General features: G+C 37.8%; 1 protein-coding gene across 1 annotated transcript in view; it reads right to left on the bottom strand.

Annotated features, from left to right (window-relative positions):
• The window catches only part of LOC117421556 (5-hydroxytryptamine receptor 4), a 105,765-nt gene that overhangs the window by 64,793 nt on the left and 19,271 nt on the right, over positions 1-21,701 (bottom strand). Inside the window, exons 2-6 of the mRNA XM_059024232.1 lie at positions 20,951-21,041; positions 20,665-20,811; positions 13,247-13,447; positions 10,788-10,941; positions 4,158-4,720 (exon numbers count right to left, since the gene is read on the bottom strand). Of these exons, the coding sequence (XP_058880215.1) occupies positions 4,158-4,720; positions 10,788-10,941; positions 13,247-13,447; positions 20,665-20,811; positions 20,951-20,979 (1,094 nt within the window). The 5' untranslated portion in view covers positions 20,980-21,041. The remainder of the gene's footprint in view (positions 1-4,157; positions 4,721-10,787; positions 10,942-13,246; positions 13,448-20,664; positions 20,812-20,950; positions 21,042-21,701) is intronic.

Genomic DNA, 21,701 nt, shown 5'->3' with positions numbered 1-21,701 from the left:
TGGGTAATTGCTGTGTTTTAAATTAGGTAGAAAAGCGAAGGAAAAATAAATGGGCACTATAAAAAAAAATCTGGCTCTTTGAGCTAAATAAATATATATATATATATATATATATATATATATATATATATATATATATATATACACACGCAGTCAACCCTGTTTATACTGCCAGGTAAGGGCCATGGGCAAAAACGGGCAATAAGCGAGGGTGGCGTTATAGTGAGGGTCCAAAACAAAACAAAAAAAACCTTCTATGTTTGCAATAAATTCAAACGTTTTATTTTTTTTAGTTATACAAGTACCATTTTAATAAAAGATTAATCTTTTTTAAAACTACAGTAATAGTTCTTAACATAACAGTAGGTCTACTAGTGACGTTTTATAATCTTTTCCCATCTGTATGAAACATACATGGTTACTTTTAAGGAACAGTTTATACTTACTGGTCATTTGAACTTCACTATTTGTGAAACGACTGTAAGCCTGCTGAATACTATCCCCCATTGAACGATGCCATCTATTTATTTCACAAAGCAATTTAAGCTCAACAGCATTCTTTTTTAAGTAGTTAAAAAAAACACGTTGAATATGTACAGACAAACACTTTTTTTTTTAAACGAAAAGTTAAAAAACTATTCTGTTTATAAAACTGATGCTTTAGTTTGAGTCAGGCTTCATTTGTGCAAAACTTGGATGTAAACAAACAAATCTCTTACTGTACTTTTTTTAACATTTACTGTGGTTTATAAAAGTCACTTATTTTAGACTGCGTCAAGCCTTTTTCAGGTTAAGCAAATCGACCCGTTCCATCAAGGTAAGACATTTGTTTTTATCCATTATAGTGTCTCCAATTGCCCTTCGATTAACAGTATATGCCACACTTAGGGAAGAAAACATTTGCGATGTCTTGCTGACTTGCTTTCTTATTTTCAGATGCATACATGCAGATTTGTTTCTTTTGCTCTGGTGTTAAATGTAGGGTCGACTCGCCATTTTGTACTTTCTGTTTTGCTTTGGGAGCGGGAGAGTTGATGACATTGGGATGAACGTTCAGTTAACAACGAATTAGGAAAGCGAGTCAAAGGTTAACTGCATAACTTTGTTGTTTTAATTGGCCTTGATTATTTCGCTGGCACAACAATGATGTAAACTACAATGCTTATACTTAGGTTTGCTTGGATGGGAAGTTGGCGGGTGGCGATATAATGGGTAAAAATAGAACTAATGAAGGGTTAACTGCTCGCCATAGAAACAAAACAGGAAGCAATAGTCCCAATTTTAATAATAAATAATAGAAAACGCGGTGGCTCACTAAAAGGTACCTCCAAATCAAAGTCATGAAAACTAATGTTTTAGATCTGGCACAGTCTAGGTTTTAAAATAGGGGACCCTGAGGTCCCTTAATATCTTTAATTTTAAAAAAATACTTTTAAAATGTCAGTTTCACAATCCATTTTGTTTCCCAAGTGGAATATGAAATATATGAAAAAACAGTGTGATTTCTATTTGTTTCCTATCAATATATGAATTTCACATGGGACAGTTTAACATATGAACCACATTTCTCTTGACCTACCCATCTCAATAATGGCACAGGTAGCTAATTTTGTATACAAATCTGAGGCAGTCAGGAACGCTCCTTTCCTGTGAGAGTTCAGAGCACTAGCCAGAAACACTGTAGCCTATACATTTTAAGATGAGGGCAGCTGCAGTATGCTACCTTACACCCAGTCCTGAAAACGTGCTGTAATCCTGCTTGACGGGACCCCTCTTTTATGAGGGTTAATTGTTCTCCCAGCCCATCTGGCCTTTACTACGAGAAAGTGACATCAAAAACACAGGCTGTACACATATGAAATATGGATTAATAATTAGGCAGTGTTTACTGTTTAACACTTCAATTTATTGGCATGTACTTACAGTATATAACAATTCTCATGATTATTCACTTAGTTCATAGTCCTCAATGTAAAAATAACACTGATAATAATAACAGTGAAGGAACACAGACTCAAAGAGTCCTATACGATTTAAACAGTAACAAATTAGTTTAGCTTCAGCAAAATTACAGGCTTATCTTCTGACAACACAGTTAATGTAATTAAATGTTGGCGTGACAGGCCACCTAATTATGGTGAACTTATGACTTCAGCTTTTTGTTCCTTGAATTATTCATATCATTCTAAAGTTTACTATTATTATATCTCTGAAGCACACCACTTTACTTTGCAGTGTGACTGAAACAATACACTTATTTTCACAAAATCGGCCCTTTCACCGATATGATTTGTAGTTGAGAACAAAGGCGTGCAAAGCATTTTCCTTTTTTAAAATAGATAGAGGAAATAATCTCTTACTGATATATGCTGGACATTGAGCCCACTGGGAAGTTCTGTAATAAGGAGGCTTCACTTCAGAATCCAAGTTACGTAGTTATTTAAAGTTTGCTTTGATACATTACTATTAAAAATGGCTAGAAAAGTTTAGCAAACAGCCAAATGTGTTTTGTTTAAATTCCTTTCAAATAACTTCAGCTTTGCTGGTAGTTGAACTCTAAAGAACATAATAATAGGAAGTGTGTGGGTACCAAGTGGGAGTCTGTGAAAACTACATTAAATAATGAATAGATAACAAACAACTAAAAAGCAATTAAGAAGGGCTTAAATGATAATACAGTCTGAAATATGACAAGCATGATGATATGTGGGGGTGTAATGTAAAAAAGAAAGCAGCACATTAAATGAACTGTTCCAGCAATGGTACAGACATGTGTTCATAGAGCTGACAGTAAAAGTGGAAAGAAATGCTAGGAAAACGGTGTGTGTGGGTGAGAGACAAAAATTATGAAAAAAAGTGAAGACATTTTTATCCCACGACTAATTGATGTAGCTCTGTTTAAAGACGTCAAGACACGTGATAGGAGCAGATGTGTCTTTGGAAGTTTTGTGCAGAAGAACCTACGATACAGGTGACTGACTGAGACTAGATGATCCAACTTTCACTGCAAGGTTGCTAGAGCAGTTCACCTCCATGTCTCTTGTGACTAAAGTAATTGGGTTTGAAATCTGTTTAAGGCCAAGCCAAGCGCCAGGCTTGTCAATACAAGATGGTGTTGAAGCTGACACCCTGGGATCCTTCAAGAAGCTGCTTGATGAGATTCTGGGATCAATAAGCTACTAAGAACCAAATGAGCAAGATGGTCCGAATGGCTTCCTCTCGTTTGTAAATCATAAAGAGCTCTATCTTGTTACCATTTTAGCATTCAGGTCTTTCGTATGGTGTAATGGGAAAACGTGCAGGCAACGCTGCTCCCTTCTGCTACATCACAGTATGTGCCCTGTCATACCCAGTATGAAAAAAGTTTAAAATTCATCTGACAGAAAACAAATCTTAAAATACAGTTCAGTTAATTTAAGAATGATTCAGTGCATACAAAACCTTAAAAAACCCCTCAAAAAACCCTCCTGCAACTACGTTTATTGCAGTTTTCCAGTATACTGTATATTTGTAAGTATGTTCATGTATTCAAATAAATCATTTTATTAGTTAGCACAGACAGCGAAAGCAGGATGGTAAGCATAAAGATTGCATAAAGATTAATAAATATATCTGACAGGTGACTTTTACTCACTTGACAGATGACTTTTCTTATATGGGCAGCAGTGTGGAGTAGTGGTCAGGGCTCTGGACTCATGACCGGAGGGTTGTGGGTTCAATCTCCAGTGGGGGACACTGCTGCTGTACCCTTGAGCAAGGCACTTTACCTAGATTGCTCCAGTAAAAACCCAACTGTATAAATGGGTAATTGTATGTAGAAATAATGTGATATCTTGTAAGTCGCCCTGGATAAGGGCGTCTGCTAAGAAATAAATAATAATAATAATAATATATTGCCATAGGCAGGTCAAGTCTCCGATCCCATCAGCAAGCCCAACCCATTATAATGTGTTATCAGCCCCGCAACCAGCAAGTGAATTTACAAAAACACAATGCAATCATCTCTCTTGTCTTTTTCCTTATTGCTATACTCTCACGGCAGCACAGTTTTATTTGACCAGCTCAGACTCATCAACATCAACTACAACAATCATGACCTTTAGCCACTCTTAAAAAAAAAAAAAAAAAAAAAAGTGCATAAAATAACCCAGTCTCACCTCATCGATATGGAAGTTCTGTTGACCGAGGTGGTGTATGTTCGTGATGATTTGAAGCTTCCAGCACGCACATATCGCTCATCCCCACAGCAAAGTATCCTTAGAAAGGCACGTCGGAATGACCTGTTCAGAAAGGCATACAGGAAAGGGTTCAAGCCTGAGTTGATGTACCCCAGCCAGAGCCAGGCTGTCCACATCTGCCAGGGAACGCTGTAGTCGATGAATGGATCAATGATGTTGGTGATGAAGAAAGGGGCCCAGCAAAGGCAGAAACAGCCCATAATGATGGCTAGAGTCTTGGCCGCTTTAGTCTCCACCTTCATCCGGCTGGGGCCATGGTGGTCAGAGCCCTCAAGTGCTTCACAGGCCGAGCCCGCTCTCTGAAGGTTCCTGATCTGCCGCGCATGCTCCATGGCAGTTATGTATATCCGCTGGTAGGCCAGCACCATCAGGACCAGGGGGATGTAGAAGGCCACAACCGAGCAGCTGATGGCATAAGGCCAGTTTACTAAGAAGACGCAGAAGGTCTCATTGGTGGCACTGCTGAACTTTCTTGAGTCTATCTGGAAAACCAATTAGTGAAATTAGTAAGGTAACAGGTTATATTTTAATTATCTAAACAGTGGCTTTTTTAAATACAGCCATCTCTTAAAGAGCAAATTGGTACAGGTATGAAATATCATGGTTATCTGTATTCGTCTTCGTGTCACATCCTGGTGACACTTTAAAACTCTGAAGTTTAAAGCACCCCCTTGGCCTCGAAAGGTCTCTCAAACATATTTTCTAGTACATCACAGGGCAACCATTAACCTGTCCCCCTGCAACAATCTGACAGTTGTGTATAAGTTGTGTATATAAGAAAACCAGAAATAAATAACACATAACTAATACTTTTGTTTTTTTTTACATCCAATTGGGACAATGTTGTTTCTGCCTTATTTGCCATGTCTAACAACTATTCCAGTTAAAAAAAAAACACAAGAAATTAAATGTAGATAATAAAAGTATCATAACAAAATTGGTATTTCAAGCAATCTGGATCCTTAATTATTGTACACACCATGTAGTGATGGTCTCAGATAGCTTGTCAAAGGGCATGAAGACTGCCCACACCCTACCTGCTACAGTGTGGACATGAAAAACCGATGACCTCATCTCCATTGTGGAAAATATAGCACTTTTCAATACCACTAAATACACCACAGGTGTTTTTTTTTTTTTTTTTAATGGTGGAGGCTGTGTGGTCCAGTGGTTAAAGAAAAGGGCTTGTAACCAGGAGGTCCCTGGTTCAAATCCCGCCTCAGCCACTGACTCATTGTGTGACCCTGAGCAAGTCACTTAACCTGCTTGTGCTCCGTCTTTCGGGTGAGACGTAATTGTAAGTGACTCTGCAGCTGATGCATAGTTCACACACCCTAGTCTCTGTGAGTCGCCTTGGATAAAGGCATCTGTTAAATAAATAAATAATGTAAAAGATGCTCAGTAGGATGAGATTTTATTGCATCTCAGAACCTTTCAGTTTATTGAAACTGGCCAAGATAACCAATGATAAATAATTATAAAATCTATTAAACACAAAATAAAATAAAATAAACAACAAAAGCAAATAAAAGTAAATAAAAAGAGAACATGTAGTTTAGCACATATACAGGTCTGAACAAAGAGGTGCATGTTTTTCTGGGCAGACAGCCTTGCTGGTCTACCCTCTTACTGCTATGGAGGGTGGTCTCACAGAGGTCTTCAGACTCCAGTGCTTGCAATCCTTCATCCTTCAGTAGTGCTATTTTTAGCCCATACATATTTTAAAGTTACACAGCATAAACAAACCTGCATAATGTATAGCCCTGGAATATAACCCCTTGAAATCCTAAACACTGCTGTGAAAGTATTTAGTAAAGTGATTACCACACTTATGGCAGCAGTGTGGAGTAGTGGTTAGGGCTCTGGACTCTTGACCGGAGGGTTGTGGGTTCAATCCCCAGTGGGGGACACTGCTGTTGTACCCTTAAGCAAGGTACTTTACCTAGATTGCTTCAGTAAAAACCCAGCTGTATAAATGGGTAATTGTATGTAAAAATAATGTGATATCTTGTAACAATTGTAAGTCGCCCTGGATAAGGGTGTCTGCTAAGAAATAAATAATAATAATAATAACTTACAGGGAAGGGACACTCTTATGTGTATAGGGAGACATTTCCTCACTGTCACTGTCATCAATCACGTAATGCTGGCATACTGTATTACTTAGCAGAGTTAGGGGATTATAATTGTAGACATGCCAGGAAATCCCACCAGAGACTTGATGATCCTAAGAAACACAGTTGTTCTTTTCTCAAATGTGCAAACAAAACTTTCATGACTTGTTATTTTAAATCCAAGCATTTAAGCTCAGTTGATAGAATGTATCCCCATAATGCAGTCACAATAATAATTTATTTTTGTTTGTCAAAAATCTAAGTGAATGGCTTGGCACAACATTTATTTTTACTAGTTAGTACCAGAAATCTGATAGCACAATTCACAAAGAAAGATTAGATACTCAAAGAAAATAAAATAGTGGCATTTCTAAAATGTTTATCAATGTACTGTACTAAGGCTTAGCAAAACAAATACCAATATTTTTGGTCCGTTACAGTTTCTGAGTTGGCAGTTTTCAAATCTGAAATTGAGCACTAAAATCACAGGGCCTTGTTATCAATCTATATCTTTTAACATAATTAAATAATATGTTGTCTCCTGACATTGCCAATGGGTTGGTATTTGTTTCTGAGTTGTTTCATCTAAAGATAACCAAGCACTCTCACGTGTACTGAATTTTGTGGGTATGCCAATCTGCTTTTAAAATTTAGAATGCAGGTCAACAAAACACTTGCATTGCATGCAGACAGCAGAAAAGAATAACTGAGGATTAATATCAGTCAGACAGTAATTTAATTGAATCAGTACTACAGTTCAGTAGTATATACTACGGTAGCATATAAATGGACACACAGGATACTGACGAATAAAAGTGTCTGTAATCAGGCATTCAGCAGCCTGAATCATACATCTGTAAAATGCAGTCTTGTATCAGTTAAAGCATTAGTGTGAACCACCTGCAGTTGTTAATTTACCTTTTCTACATCCCGTGCTGTCAGTCTCACAGCAATCCCCTTTTTAACATAATCCTGATTGTTTTTATATTTTTATTCACACATCATGGGTCCCCTTAAACCAACTGGGAAATACATTTCTCAATTTTTGCTCTGGAGAGAGAGAATTTCTCTCATTGTACTGTATCAATGTACTGTATCAATCAGCGCGCTCTGATTGGAATGACTGGAGCATTGTGGGAACAGAAAAAACAAACATTGTTGTAGAAGGGAGCACGGTCTGGACAAACTATGATGTTCATAAAGGAAATGGAATATGTACTACAGATATTACCACATGAAGCTGGATGAAGATGCTGGAGTTTTCTAAAAATTACACTATTCTCCTGGCTTCTGTTGTAACTGCAGTAAGGTGATATCATGTTACTATTAACTGCATCATGATATATCTGGGAATCCAAACAAGCAATTCCCTCTTATTTCTTCTGTTGGAGAGAAGACAGGTGCTGCCAAGGTCCACCGAAACTCCAGTCTCTTCAGGGAATTTTATGTCACTTCTGTGAGGAATAAAGATGAAGTGCAAAAATGTTCTCACAAAACAAAAAGAGAAACTATAAAAACATATTCTTAATAAAAGAAAAAGCAGCACATCAGGCGTTAACTGTCTTTACACTGGCATGATGTAGTTTGACAGGCTGCAAAAGAATACAACCATGTGCGATCTAAGGGTATCTTGCTCTCCACCCAGCCCCCTAAGATGTTTTTTTTTTAGCTGCTGTTAGTCCTCCCAACAAAAGTCGCCGTTCCTGAAGGTTAACAGTGATTTGGGAATCGTCACAGGGAAGGAGCAATCATTGATTGAGCAGCACCTCTACACCTGTCACTTCAGAGAGAACAGTAACCACATATTTGCAGAAACGTTCAATAACGGGGCACTCCCAAAACATATGTAAATGAGTACCAGCTGCTCCCAGAGTGTGACAGAGGGGGTCGGGAGCGATCTTCATCTGAAAACGCCGGTAATGCGTTGCATAGTTTCTATGTACAAGTTTAAAATGAATCTGTTGGTGTGCTAAATTTTTAGAGGATGTAAAAATATTGTCCCATACCACCTCCCAGTCAGGACTGTCACCCAACCTGTCTAATTCTCTGTCCCAATAGTGGTTACTGGGAGAGAGCTGGTATTATAGGAAATAAAACAATCATCAAGAGAGGAGAATTGACCTCTTGTGGTAACTGTCGAAAAAAGTAAATCAACCACAGGGTGAGAAGACATTTCAGTGTCCCATGGTACCCCATAGACACGGAGGGCTGAGCGGAGTCTAAGATACAAAAAGTAGGAAAAACCAGGCAGCGAATAAGTCTCCCCAACATCCTGGAATTTGCAGAGGCCTCCGTCATCAAAAATGTCACTTAAAATATTTATATTTCTTGTAGACCAGGGTGGATAGGTAAAAGGCTGAAAGCCTGTCAGTAGATGGCAATTATTCCAAATAGGTGAGTGCTTATGGAACTTTGGAGGGTTGCCAAGAAAACGATTTCTTCCATATATACAATGAGTTTGAAATAATTGGGCCTATTCGAAGAGAGAAATTTTTAGGGCGGAAAATAAGAGATCCTGATGCCTAATTGGTTTAATTAAGGCTTCTTCAATTGGTCGCCACAAAGCTGTCACCCTTGAATCCAGCCACGATTTAAAAACCCTTAGCTGAAAGGCCCAATTGTAATATTTAAAATTAGGCACAGCCAAACCACCCAAAGTTTTGGGACGCTGCAAGGTCATCAATCAAATTCTTGGCCTCTTGCCCCTCCAAATAAAACCAGTTATTGCGGAGTTAATTTGTTCCAGGTATTTATGTGGGAGTGAGATATGAAGCATGGAAAATAAAAAAATGAATGCGAGGGAGTATATTCATTTTTATAATAGAGACCCTACCATGTAATGTGAGCTGTAAGGGAGACCATCTTGCCAAATGTTATTCAAGGAATCTACCATATTTTCTTTGTGAAATTGGGGGATATCTTAATACCCAGGTAGGTAAAACCTGTGATGTGGTTGAATAGGGATATGAGGGGGGAGAGGAGCATTCTTAGCTGAAAGGTTCAGAGGCATAAAAACAGATTTAGGCCAATTTATTTTATATCAGGAGAATCTATCAAATTCATCAAATAAATTAAAAGCATGAGGGACTGAGCTAGAGACATTAGAAAGAAAGCAAAGTATCATTGGCATAAAGCAAAATATAATGTTTAGATCCCTGTATATCAATGGGCACAATACTGGTACTCTGTCCTATGGCTTGTGTCAGTGGTTATAATGAGAGGACCAAATAATAATGGTGACAAAGGACAGCCCAGTCGTGTGTCTCTTCCCAGAGCAAATTGGGTGGATATAACTGACCCTGTCTGCAAGCACACGGTATGATTGTTGCAGATCATATTAATAAATGAGTGGCCAACGCCAAAAACATTCCAGAACTGCCCATAGGTAATTCCATTCCAGGCGGTCGAATGCTTTCACAGCATCTAAAGAAAATGCTGTGCAAGGAGTGGTTGGTGGGGGGCCAGGTCAAGGACATGAAAAAGACGACGAATATTGTCAGATGCAAGTCGGCCTTTCAAGAAACCTTCTTATCATGGTGTATTCGGTTGCTTATATGTAATTCCAGCCTCCTGGACAGAGCCTTTGCAAATAATTTTAAATGAGTTTAATAACTATAGAGACCTATAGCTAGAACATTCTAGTGGATCTTTGCCTTTTTTTAGCATAGATCGTGCTGCTGTCTCCAACTCTTGCAGTGTTAATGGAGCTTTTAAAAGTTCAACCTGATCAACAGTTAAGCTAGGTAATTGTAATGGTTTAAGAAATCCCTGATTTTAACTGCATCTGCACCAGCTTCGGAGGTGTAAAGTTGTGAATATTAATAATAATAATGCAAGACATGATAGGGTGATAGGACTGTGTATGGTTATAGCAACACTCATGGCACGTAAACAGACCTTGGCCGACATTCTTCTCATACACAGAAGTTCCCCATCCTATAATATGCCATCCTACATTATAACCCTATAATATAAGCCCGCAAAGGCTCTTTTACAGCACTGAACAACACCCCTAAGTGTGCGGATATTGGACCATGTTTGAAACCCTGTTGTGCGATATTATTATTATTATTTATTTCTTAGCAGATGCCCTTATCCAGGGCGACTTACAGTTGTTACAAGATATCACATAGATCACATTATTTTTACATACAATCACCCATTTATACTGTTGGGTTTTTTACTGAAGCAATTTAGGTAAAGTACCTTGCTCAAGGGTACAACAGCAGTGTCCCCCCCACCGGGGATTGAACCCACGACCCTCTGATCAAGAGTCCAGAGCTCTAACCACTACTCCACACTGCTGATATTGCTTTCATTGAGAATGCCCAAGAATAACTAGATGGAAATGAAAGCGATGTGTGTTGATTATTTGAAGCTTTCCATTACTGTTCATTTAAAATTACATTGCATTTACATACTCCTTTCTACTTACAATTTCCTCAATTCCAATGGCATTCCAGCTTCGCATAATGGGTAGAAAGGAAATTAAGCATGGAATTACCCAGCATCCACCCAGCATGAGAGCAACACACAGAGGTGTCATTTTGTTCCTGTAGACCAATGGTTGACAGCAAATAGCATAGTATCTGGAAGAAAAATATAAAGAATATATTAGGGTGGGTGGGTGGGATACAGTATACTTATGTTTTTCTACTACATTTGAAGTTTATTTGGCTTTCATCCATAACGGCTACAAAATCTGATGGTTTCTGTGCAGCTTGGGATGTAGATGTCAGATCCAAATTCCCATTACAAATTCTAGAGGTTCTTTGAGCCACCAGTTATTTTATGTTGTGCCTACTGTAGTTTATTTAAAAAAAATAAATGCCAAAGGTTCACCTTTGTTGCATAAGAAGAAGCCCATTACTACACATGGCACACTGCAGATTAGGCTGATGAACAGACCATCTGAACTGACAGTATGTAAGCAATATCACTTGTTGGTTTTGTAGAAGTTCATGGGTTATTATTGGGCAATAATCAGCAGTGCTGCACAGACTTGCTCATACAGGAGTCTTGCTGGGCTCACTTAGAATGATTATACAACAACTGTGTCAAATATGTCTTCCAGTAAGCTTGTGTTGGTTTTGAGTAGCTTTTTATTTATTTATTTATTTATTTATTTATTTATTTATTTAATGTGGTGGTGTTGGGGGGGGGGGGGGGGGGGTGTTACTAGGTTGTTCGTACTGGAGGTTGTTGGTGGCTCAAGAAGACTAGAAGAGCAGACTAATATTAACTGTGCTACACAGCAAGAGAAAGAGCATGGCCTAGCCACAGCATCCTGTCCAGTCCTGCTTAGTGAATAAAACGCCCGGTGTTGGTGGATGGGAGATCTGTACCGCCTAACTCCAGAGTCTCCTGTTTAGGGTTCGGCACACCAGTTTAGTTAAGATAGCGTAGTGCCAAGTGTGACCAGAGCATAGAGCCCTTTGAATCCTGGCACAAGAGCGGAAGCAAGGGTCTTTTTATAAACATTTCCAGCAGCCTCAATAGAGAGGGTGGCTTTAAGAGCATCAACAACTGACAGCAGGCAATTAAAACCCCATCATTAAAACCCCACCGGCGCTTGGCTTTTAATCTGAATGTTTCACTGACAGCAGGCATTGCAGCACTTACAATTAATGGTTGCTCGCCTTTTAAAGCTATGGCAGTTCCCCTTTTGTACTCAAGGCTACATCTCTTTTATCAACTCATGTCACTACTTTTTTTTTTTTTTTTTAACTATGTCTGTTTCATTGGGACACACAATGACCTTGGTTCAGTTAGTATATGCACATGTCCTTCTCTTAATAAATGTGAAGTTTATTAGAAACTATTCTTTAGAGCCATCAAACAACAAATACAGTATGCACTTATTGTTGAACTATCTGCCCAATCAGGTCTGTCTGGCTTAACACCAGTGTTGAAAACTGGTGGAATTACTAGAAGGTTTAGTGTACAGAATTCAGATGCATGCACAGAATATACAACCCCACACAATTGGTAGTAAAAGGAAAAAGACTTGGGGCAGGAGAGAGAAAATGGTACAGTTGATAGCCAATATACTGTGCAGTAAAACAAATTGTCATTCTGGTAAGAATACAACCATGTGCGCATATTGTTAATTCTAAATGCGTATGCAGTTTCTATGTGACAGCAGCTAATGCAAACACTTACAAATGCTAATCGCTGTACTGCTGAAGTACAGGTCTAGAAGGTACAGAGCATCTGTAGAATAACCAAGGGCTAATTACATCTAAAATCACATTGTAATTTATTGGCAGAATGAGTTAGATGCTTAATAATTCCCAGTTACCAACAGTTGTACCTTATCTAGTACAGTAATTACCTGTGAAAGGCTACAAATGTACTGAAGCTCATCATTATTGCTAATCTGCAACCTGAAAAGGCCACTTATCAACTGTGAAATTGATTGTAAAGCAGCTTATTTTCCATGTCATCTTGGGTGTGTGCAGAGAAATCACACTCCGTACACTGAGGATTAAGCAATACGCCATGAAGTGGGTTTATTTGACAAAGAGCAGTTTATTGCGATTATAACATGACTGTTTATTTTATAAAAGGAAAACACAACTTATTAGGTTTTAAACTTTAAATAAAGTTTTAATTGAATGTATCCTTTTACCAGTGCTGTGATGTCAGATGTCCCATTAAAATGAATAGGATGACAATTGTTACCATGTTGTAATGTATAGTAACTACATGGACTGTATGTGAGCACCTTGTACAAATGTGAAGGTTTTGTATACGTAAATAGTGTAGGCCACTTGAATACACTGCAAAAGGTTGAGGAACAACTGACACAACTGCATCTCCACAGCAGCAGCATGACTTTGCAATGTGTCAAATTGTACATGTTGACAAAAAAGCCATTCCCAGTTCTCTTACCTATCTAGTGCAATGGAGCACAGATGCAAGATGGATGCGGTTGTCAACATGACATCCAGTGACGTCCGGACCAGACAGAAAGTTTCTCCATACTCCCAGGTGCTTGTCACTAGCTCTATTGTTGCAAAAGGCATGACCACCAGTGCCACCAGGAGATCAGCAAATGCCAGCGACACAATGAAGTAGTTAGTCTTCTTTTTTCTGTGAAGAACAAATACAAACTGCCTTTGAGAGTCAGGGAGGTTTACACTATCTGTGTTTGAAATGTTGCTACAGTAAATTTCTTTTCAGTACCATTTTGATATTAAAAGCCTTACAAATGTTATTATTGTAAAGCTTTTCTACACGTTTCATCAACCCCATTAATACATGTCGCTTTTTACCCTGGTCCAGTCCTCATCTCAAATTACAAACACATAAATTCAGTATTTTAAAATGACATTGTTCACGCAGATTCACATCAAATACTTTTTTTTCAACCCTCAGCAATGTGTTTGGAAACAGATACCCAAGAATAGTGTTTTAGTGTAAAATGTCACATGATTTTGGGACACTACAGTTTTGAGATACATTGGCCCATACACAATAAAACTACTGCCTGGTTATTTCATCGGCCAGTAATTAGACTGATAAAACACATCTTATTCTCCACCTGGTCTGAAGCACGTAGTAATAATGATGCCAGTAAGGGTCAATTAACGGCACAATACAGCAACTTTATGACTCAGACGAATAATATGTTAATGAGAAAATTGGTCTCCAAGGGCACGTTATTCTGTGACGGTAAATGGCTTTCATGAATCACCAGATGAAACACTGTCATTTAAACACTATTACTGGCATGATGAATGAGACGTCTTGGGCTCCCGAGTGGCGCATCCAGTAAAAGCACTCGCTAGAGTGCAGGATGCGCTCTATAGCCTGGACGTCGCGAGTTCGAGTCCAGGCTATTCCACAGCCGACTGTGGACGGGAGCTTCCAGGGGGGGGCGCTCAATTGGCCGAGCGTCGCCCGGGGGGAGGGAGGGTTAGGTCGGCCAGGGTGTCCTCGGCTCACCGCGCACCAGCGACCCCTGTAGTCTGGCCAGGCACCTGCGGGCTTGCCTGTAAGCTGCCCAGAGCTGCGTTGTCCTCCGACGCTGTAGCTCTGAGGCGGCTGCACGGTGAGTCTGCAGAGTGTAAAGAAGCGGGCGGCTGACGGCACACGCTTCGGAGGACAGCGTGTGTTCATCTTCGCCCCTCCCGAGTCAGCGCAGGGGTGGTAGCGGTGAGCTGAGCCTAAAAAATAATTGGGCATTTCAAATTGGGGAGAAAATAATAAAAACTAATTGGCAACGACTAAATTATTAAAAAAAAAAAAAAAAAAATGAGACGTCTTTTATGCATATAGGCACTCTTGCACCCTGTTTTGACAAATGCTGTTTTCATGCAACACATTATTCTGCTTTCTTTTCTTATGCCCCAAACATTGGCTTCCCACAGCAGCACCTTACCACTGTATTTGGCAGTAACAGTAAAATAAAAAAACACTTGGCAATTAAATAAATGAGATAGTCTTCCTTTCTAAATGTTTTATAAGAATTGAAATCAAATCTTGTTGTTTGACATGGTTTACATCGATTAAATCGATTATAATGTGATCACAATCTTCCGCAGTCTCACATTTGCAGAAAAAGCTCTTAGTTTTCTTTAATATGGTATGCAAGATGTGGAAGATATGATAGTGTTTAACCTGCTCTGGCGCTGCACTTTAAATCATGGGATAACTCTTGCCTAAACTAACTTTGGTAATATGTCATGGGCCATTACACCTCCTGAACTTTATTTGCTGTTTAAAGTGCTTAACAGAGTTGGTCACATTGTAATCATTTATATAATAATGACATTTATATAATTTATATAATCATGTGTTTACTAACACTATATTGAAAGCAATTTTACTGTTTGTCATTCAAATATAAAATAATCTTATCATCACAATAAAACTTTAAAACAACACAGGATGAAATGCTTTATAAACATTATACCGCTCTGGCCAAATGTTTTATATCACCCTATAGAATTAACTCATTTGCTTCATAAAGCTGAATGAAACCTGCTGAATAATGTTACACTAAGATAATCTGTTACATACTGCTTTGTAGTTTTCCATATGCTTAACAAAAAACTGACAAAAATGTTGACATTTCAAAATCGAACATGAAATACTGTACTACTATTATGGTTTCCAGTAGACTTTTGCAATATAATTTTGTAGTATATTAGATTACATGATGTTAAATAAAATATCTAAATTATGTTCATATAGGTTTTTTTTTTTTTTTTCCTATTATGTCTCAATTTTACATGATGCTAAACTTTTGGCCATAGCTGTAAACATCCTGTACAGCATGAACAGATACTTCACTTCAGAAGTCAAACATAATCCAAATAAGGGAGTCATTTGTTAAAGAGACAATTGTATAGAGCAGCTGCACATTTCAGTTTGATTGTATACTGTAGCTCTGATCTGATAGTAACAGACAAGCTGAGTGTGGTTAATGGGCAATACATTATCCACCATCACTTGTAATTTCTAGAAAATAGATAACATTTTTGGGGTAGCACTACACTTGTGAGATGACTTACATACATTTAAGTGATAACTACAAGGGGCATGGAGTGTACAAGGAGATATGTCTGTGAGACTAAATCGAAGATATAATACCAGCAAGGGAGACTGTTGCCTCAAAGTATTTCATATGCTCATTGTAGGAATAGCTTTTATATGACGAGTGTTTTGGTAATTTACCCAAGTCCTGGATTTTAATTAAAAAAGACAATTACTACAAAGTTCTGAGTATAACTTCAACCGAATCAGTCCTTCAGCTCAGAGGAAGGCTACTGTGACTGTTTACTGATGGTTGTTTATTCAAACTGAAATGTTACCCTGTTGTGTTATCGCATGATAACAGGATTTGGAATCCCAATACAAATGAATGGCACAGATAGTTCACTTGTCATATAACTGATGATCTATTCAGGTAGCAAACTGTCTTGAGTCCGTTAAAGCGGGCAACAAATCTGCCACCCCCCGGCCATACAAACCAGCAGGTGAGTCCTCTAAGGGCTATCGTATAACAGTGAAAAAGTCAAAGAATTTAGTACATGAACATAGTAATTGTTTTTTTCCAACTCAGATAAAAAGAAGTGTGTTTGCAAAAAAATAGTTGGCTTTAATTAGTTCAAAGCATATTGTATTTAGGGGACTATGAAGACTTTTTTTTTTTTTATTGATTGCAATTATAAAATGGTAAATAAAAGAGCAGCAGCGTAATGTTATATTGACCAGCAGGAGATTGTTGGACATTGGTAAGACAATATATGCTGTTTTCACACTGCTCCCCTGAATCTTTTGGAGATTTTAGTATAGGGTTGTGGGATTCACACTACCCACATTAAAGGCTGTCACACCCTCCCTCTAAAATATATATATAATAAAATAAATTAATACATTTTGAATTATTACTGACATTCACCATGCATGCCCAATCTGGGTTTGAAAAACATCTTGGCAAGCATGTCTTTGTGATATACTTTAAAACACAATGGGTCATATTTTCAAAGCAATTAATTAAAATGAGAAAAGTGCATGTAAATGCAACAAATGTGAGAAAGAAACAACTTGCGAGTGCTTAGGAGAAGCATCATTTGGAGATGCAGAAGGCTGGTTTGTGAGCAGGACATAAGATGTCAAAGGTTTCACAGGCAAGTCACTGAGGTCCTTCTCAAACTTCAACCTTATAATTATACAATTGACTCCGGGAACACAAACAAAAATTATAAGCTATAACCATTCTGTGATACTTACAAATCATAGAATGAGAACCCACATAGTAAATGATGAAGCACTAAAGGTAAGTGTAACAGGGCGAGGAGCCCTGTGCATTGATTTGTTTATTTATTTTTAGAACGGGGTCTCCCCCTCCGCCCCTGTGCAGTTTATTATTTTGTATTTGTTTTGTTGTATTTGTGGTTTATTATTATTATAATTACTGTTATGATTTATTTATGGATATATTTGTCGGCGAAGCGGTGTATGTTTTGTTACTGTATTTATTGTAAAAACGTGTTCTGGCAGAGGCGAGATTGGTGCTCGTCCTCTGCCAGGAATAATTAAAAACCTTGTGCAGAAGGTGACCATCTCCCAAGTTTAATTAGTTGTGTAATTGTTGATAATCGGGAGATGGTCACCTGCATAAAAGCCTGCAGCTCTCTGTACTCAAGGTGGGGGTTTTGAAGTGGGAGTTTAGAGGAGGAACGTGAAAGAGAGAGAGCGCGAGAGGAGAGTTAAAAACTAAACTGAAACCTGGGAACAGTGATAGCAATTGCCCAGCCTGACCTAGGGTTCTTTCAGTGTTCGTGATTATTTGGTTTATCTGTTTTATTTTCCCTCTGTGAGCAAGTCTTTTCTGTTTTAACTTTTTATTTTATTTTTGTATTTGAATAAACGGCGCTGCAGCGTCTTTTTGCCCACAGTGCTCCTTGTGTTTTTGTTACCTGCACTGCTGGCCTGACGTCACCACAACGCCATTCCTGTCACAGTAAGCTTTATGGCTTATTTCATCAGTCAGATGTCAGGACCTATGTTACAGGCAGACAGAGCTGGAGATGTACGAATGGATCACTGAAACTTAAATATTTATTCTTTGAAAATATTTTACAAGGATGAAATCCATTAAGATCTTTAGAAAGACGTCATGGAGGAAGAGCACCAGGAACAATGTTAAAAAACATACCTACATTTACAAGCAAGAATAACATCCACACTTCACCTGCTTTAAACAGGCCTTGAAAAAAATGATATAATCTCTTCAGGAATTCCAACTGTCAGCAACAGCAGAGCTGCCCTCTCAAAGCAGGATCTCCAAGTCGAAGACAAAAGACCCTGCAAATACACTGTGTAACTTAAAAGGGTAGCGACGGTGGAGGCAGAGCGAAACTTTTTTTTATCATAGTCACCGAGTCGATAAAGGCTATCTTGTGGTTTTTAGCACCTACATGATTGGCTGTAGTCTTCACTGGTGGCAGTGATGAGGACCTTGTTCTAGTCATGTCTCTGATATACAACTGAACAGTCCAGAGCCTGGTTCCAACAAGGTGCTCAACTGTTTAATAGACCAAGGTATTCAATATGCGACATGTTCTGAAAAAAACCCAGCCAAAAGTAAGGCAAAATTGATTCTAATAGTTCTATACCCAGTCCTGGTTTTTCAACTACCGTGTTGAAAAGTGTTATTAATAAAATGGATAAATAATACACTGAGGACCTACAGATTCAAGTGACTAATTTTCTCAGAACAAATCACATATTTGGCTATATGTACTATTCTGTTGCTCCAGTGTAAAGTTCTAAGTGGAATAAAGATATGTTATTTATAAATAACTTAGTAAAAGAACAACTCAGAAGCCCTCTAAAAACATCATGAGCTGTTTATTTCTAGTTTTGAAACATTAAATAACTGTTTATTTTTTATTCCATTAAGGAGAAAACTTCAAGCAAGCGTGGTACAGGAGGAAGCTTAGAAATCGACCCCATTTTATTCTTATTCGTCACCACAACTAATATTCAGCGTGGGTAGAGGTTATCTTGGGTTTCCATAAACTATACATATTAGAAGTAAATTGGTCAATCTATCCCAAATCATTAAGGCACCTTTGTTGAAAGTAGCAGACAGGCAGACAGTTCTCGTGGATGAGATTATCGTTTCTCATGTATTCAGGGCACAGATTCTACTCCAAATCATGATCATTCACAAAAACAAATGAGACAACTTTAGACCGTAAATTGTTTAATGTTTAATTCTGGTTCAGTATATTTATTGGTTGTGTTTTTCCTTATAAAACAAATGTTCTAATGACGATTTGCAGTAAATGGCTTTGAGAATGTAGCCCAATATTGCCATACTGAAGAAATTGTTCTATTACCATATGACAGACCCTTATTTAACATGTCAGTTCCCCAATTAATTTAATGAAGAATAATCTTTTGAGACTACAATAAATACAACGTGGATTGAAATGCTATTTTTTACATAGAAATGTCTATATTTATTACTGAGGAACACTGCTTGCACTGTGTCATATCAAATAGATGACTGTATTGTACAGAAAACATTTGTATGCACTCCAAAGTCTTTACAATCCAGAAGTAATTGCCTTTTTAATATCAAACCCTCACATTTATTTAGAATAAAGGTAATATTAGTTGATAATTCCATAATTCACAGAGCATTTACATTAGGGCTCAAGGTCTATATATGCATTGACCAAATGATGATACCATGCAGAGGCTGGTACTGTATATTATAAATAATACAAGTGTTCACATACAGTGTGATACTAAATAAACGATTTCAATTGGCATAAAGAGATAAATATGATGTTGATAATTTACTTATTACCATCGAATTGAAAAATAAAATAGATCTGTCTATTCATTCTGCCTCAAACCTTGGTGATTTAACTTCATGGAAGTGACATTTTCTGATAAAGATTATGGCTGAATTAAAATCTGTGTGTAAAGCCAATAAACCTTGGCCATTACTACATATCATATCTAGGTCAAAACCTCAGTCAATGTTGGCTCTCCAACCATTACTTGAGTACAGCAGAACCTCAAAGGTAAACACATGGAGGGTGATCATACAGTAAGCAAAAATATATTGTTTTCAATTATTTCATAATATACTGTCATACTAAAAAGTCCAACCCTTTAACCGGGGGAATGTTAATAACAAAGCAAAAGTGATTAACATATAGTACGTCCCCTGCCACAGATGTTAATATGAAATCAGATCTGAGTAACATGAAAAATTACCATTTACTGTACATCAACTATATGCACATGTAAAACATTTCAATACAGACAGACTGATGCCTCCACACACTGTACCCCAGGATTCTGACTCTCTCAATAATTGGTGCTATACATATATGTAGAAATGTAAGTGTAACATACGGACAGACAGACAGATAGAAATAGCACATTCATGTACCCCCCTGTGCTAAAGAATTCACTTTTCAGTATGCATTATAATTGGTTCTTCTGTTTTTGTATATATATGTAAACATGAAAGTGTGACATACAGGCTGACAGTCGGACAGAGGGACAGACAGCATCCATATACCCCCAGATTAATAAAGAGAATCTCCAAGCAAGTTTCATCACAATTGGATTAGCAGTTCTCTAACACAGGCAAAAGTGTGACATACGGAAGGGATGATAATGTACACATGCATTTAATTCAAGAACTACTAATGGTGAATTGTGGTAGGAGAACTAGGTATATTGTTAGTATTTAATCATACCTGTCTAGTTTGTAAAATTTCTGATGTAGTTACATCCCAGTCCTGTGACTAAAAGAAACAATTTCTTACCTGAGTTGCCTGTCTTTGCAGACAGCCACCATCACCAGCAGATTGCCAAGTACAGTCAGAATTATTATGACAGCGAGGAAGAATATGAGTATGATCTTTTCTGTTGCACTTAATATCTGATCAGCGTTTGCCTCGCCTTCACTTGAACTAGAGAAAAAAGAAAGGACAGACATTTATAGACAGGGTGATACTTTGTTTTCTACAGTAATATCAATCAGAAACTTTTCCACTACCACTACGACTGGTTGAGTGATTTATAAATTGTATTACTGAGAAATAAAATTACTTGTCTGTGGAGTCAGATTCTGTGGCCATCACTGGTCACCTGCATGGGTTTCAATGGATGGGACTCATCTGTGTGAGAAACTGCTGTAACCCTGTGAACAAACAAACAAAAGAAAGTAACATGAGTACTCAATAAAACAGTCAATTATACCATCAAATAGTCATGTCTCTGATATACAATTGAACAGTCCAGAGCCTGGTTCCAACAGTGAAATTAACACTGACATCCTATATTTCATAAACCTGCTCTTTTGCAGAACTCTTTCCACTGTATTGTTATTGTATTGAGTGATGTTAACAAGAGGGTAAATAAATCACCCTGGTTAAAAACTCCAAAGGGATTAATATTGATTTACAATATGTAGAAAACTAGATCTCCCACTGTTTTGAGCGCTAACCAAGGTTTTAAAATGACATTTCTTACCTGTTATAAACACTACCAATATTATCAATCGTCTAACATTTCTTTTGTTGAATGTGGTTCTTTGTATTTTAAACTTCAATATATGAAGTCACTACTGCACCTCAAATGGTTCTTGAGATATGAAATGAGAGATTTTCACACACTGCAGCAGCAGTAGTTTTTGATCCTCAAAGCATCTTGATTTCCACTGCCACTGCCTCCTTTGTATCTTGTATACTTGTGTTGTTAATAATGACATAAGCACTGATATGATTGACTCTAGAGCAGTGATTTTCAACCTTTTATTAAAAATGTACCCCTTCTGTCTGCCGTTTTCAGCTCAAGTACC

The sequence above is a fragment of the Acipenser ruthenus genome, chromosome 1 (assembly GCF_902713425.1).
Source record: "Acipenser ruthenus chromosome 1, fAciRut3.2 maternal haplotype, whole genome shotgun sequence".
In the NCBI taxonomy this organism is placed as follows: Eukaryota; Metazoa; Chordata; class Actinopteri; order Acipenseriformes; family Acipenseridae; genus Acipenser; species Acipenser ruthenus.
This window is presented reverse-complemented; position numbering and strand designations above follow the sequence as displayed.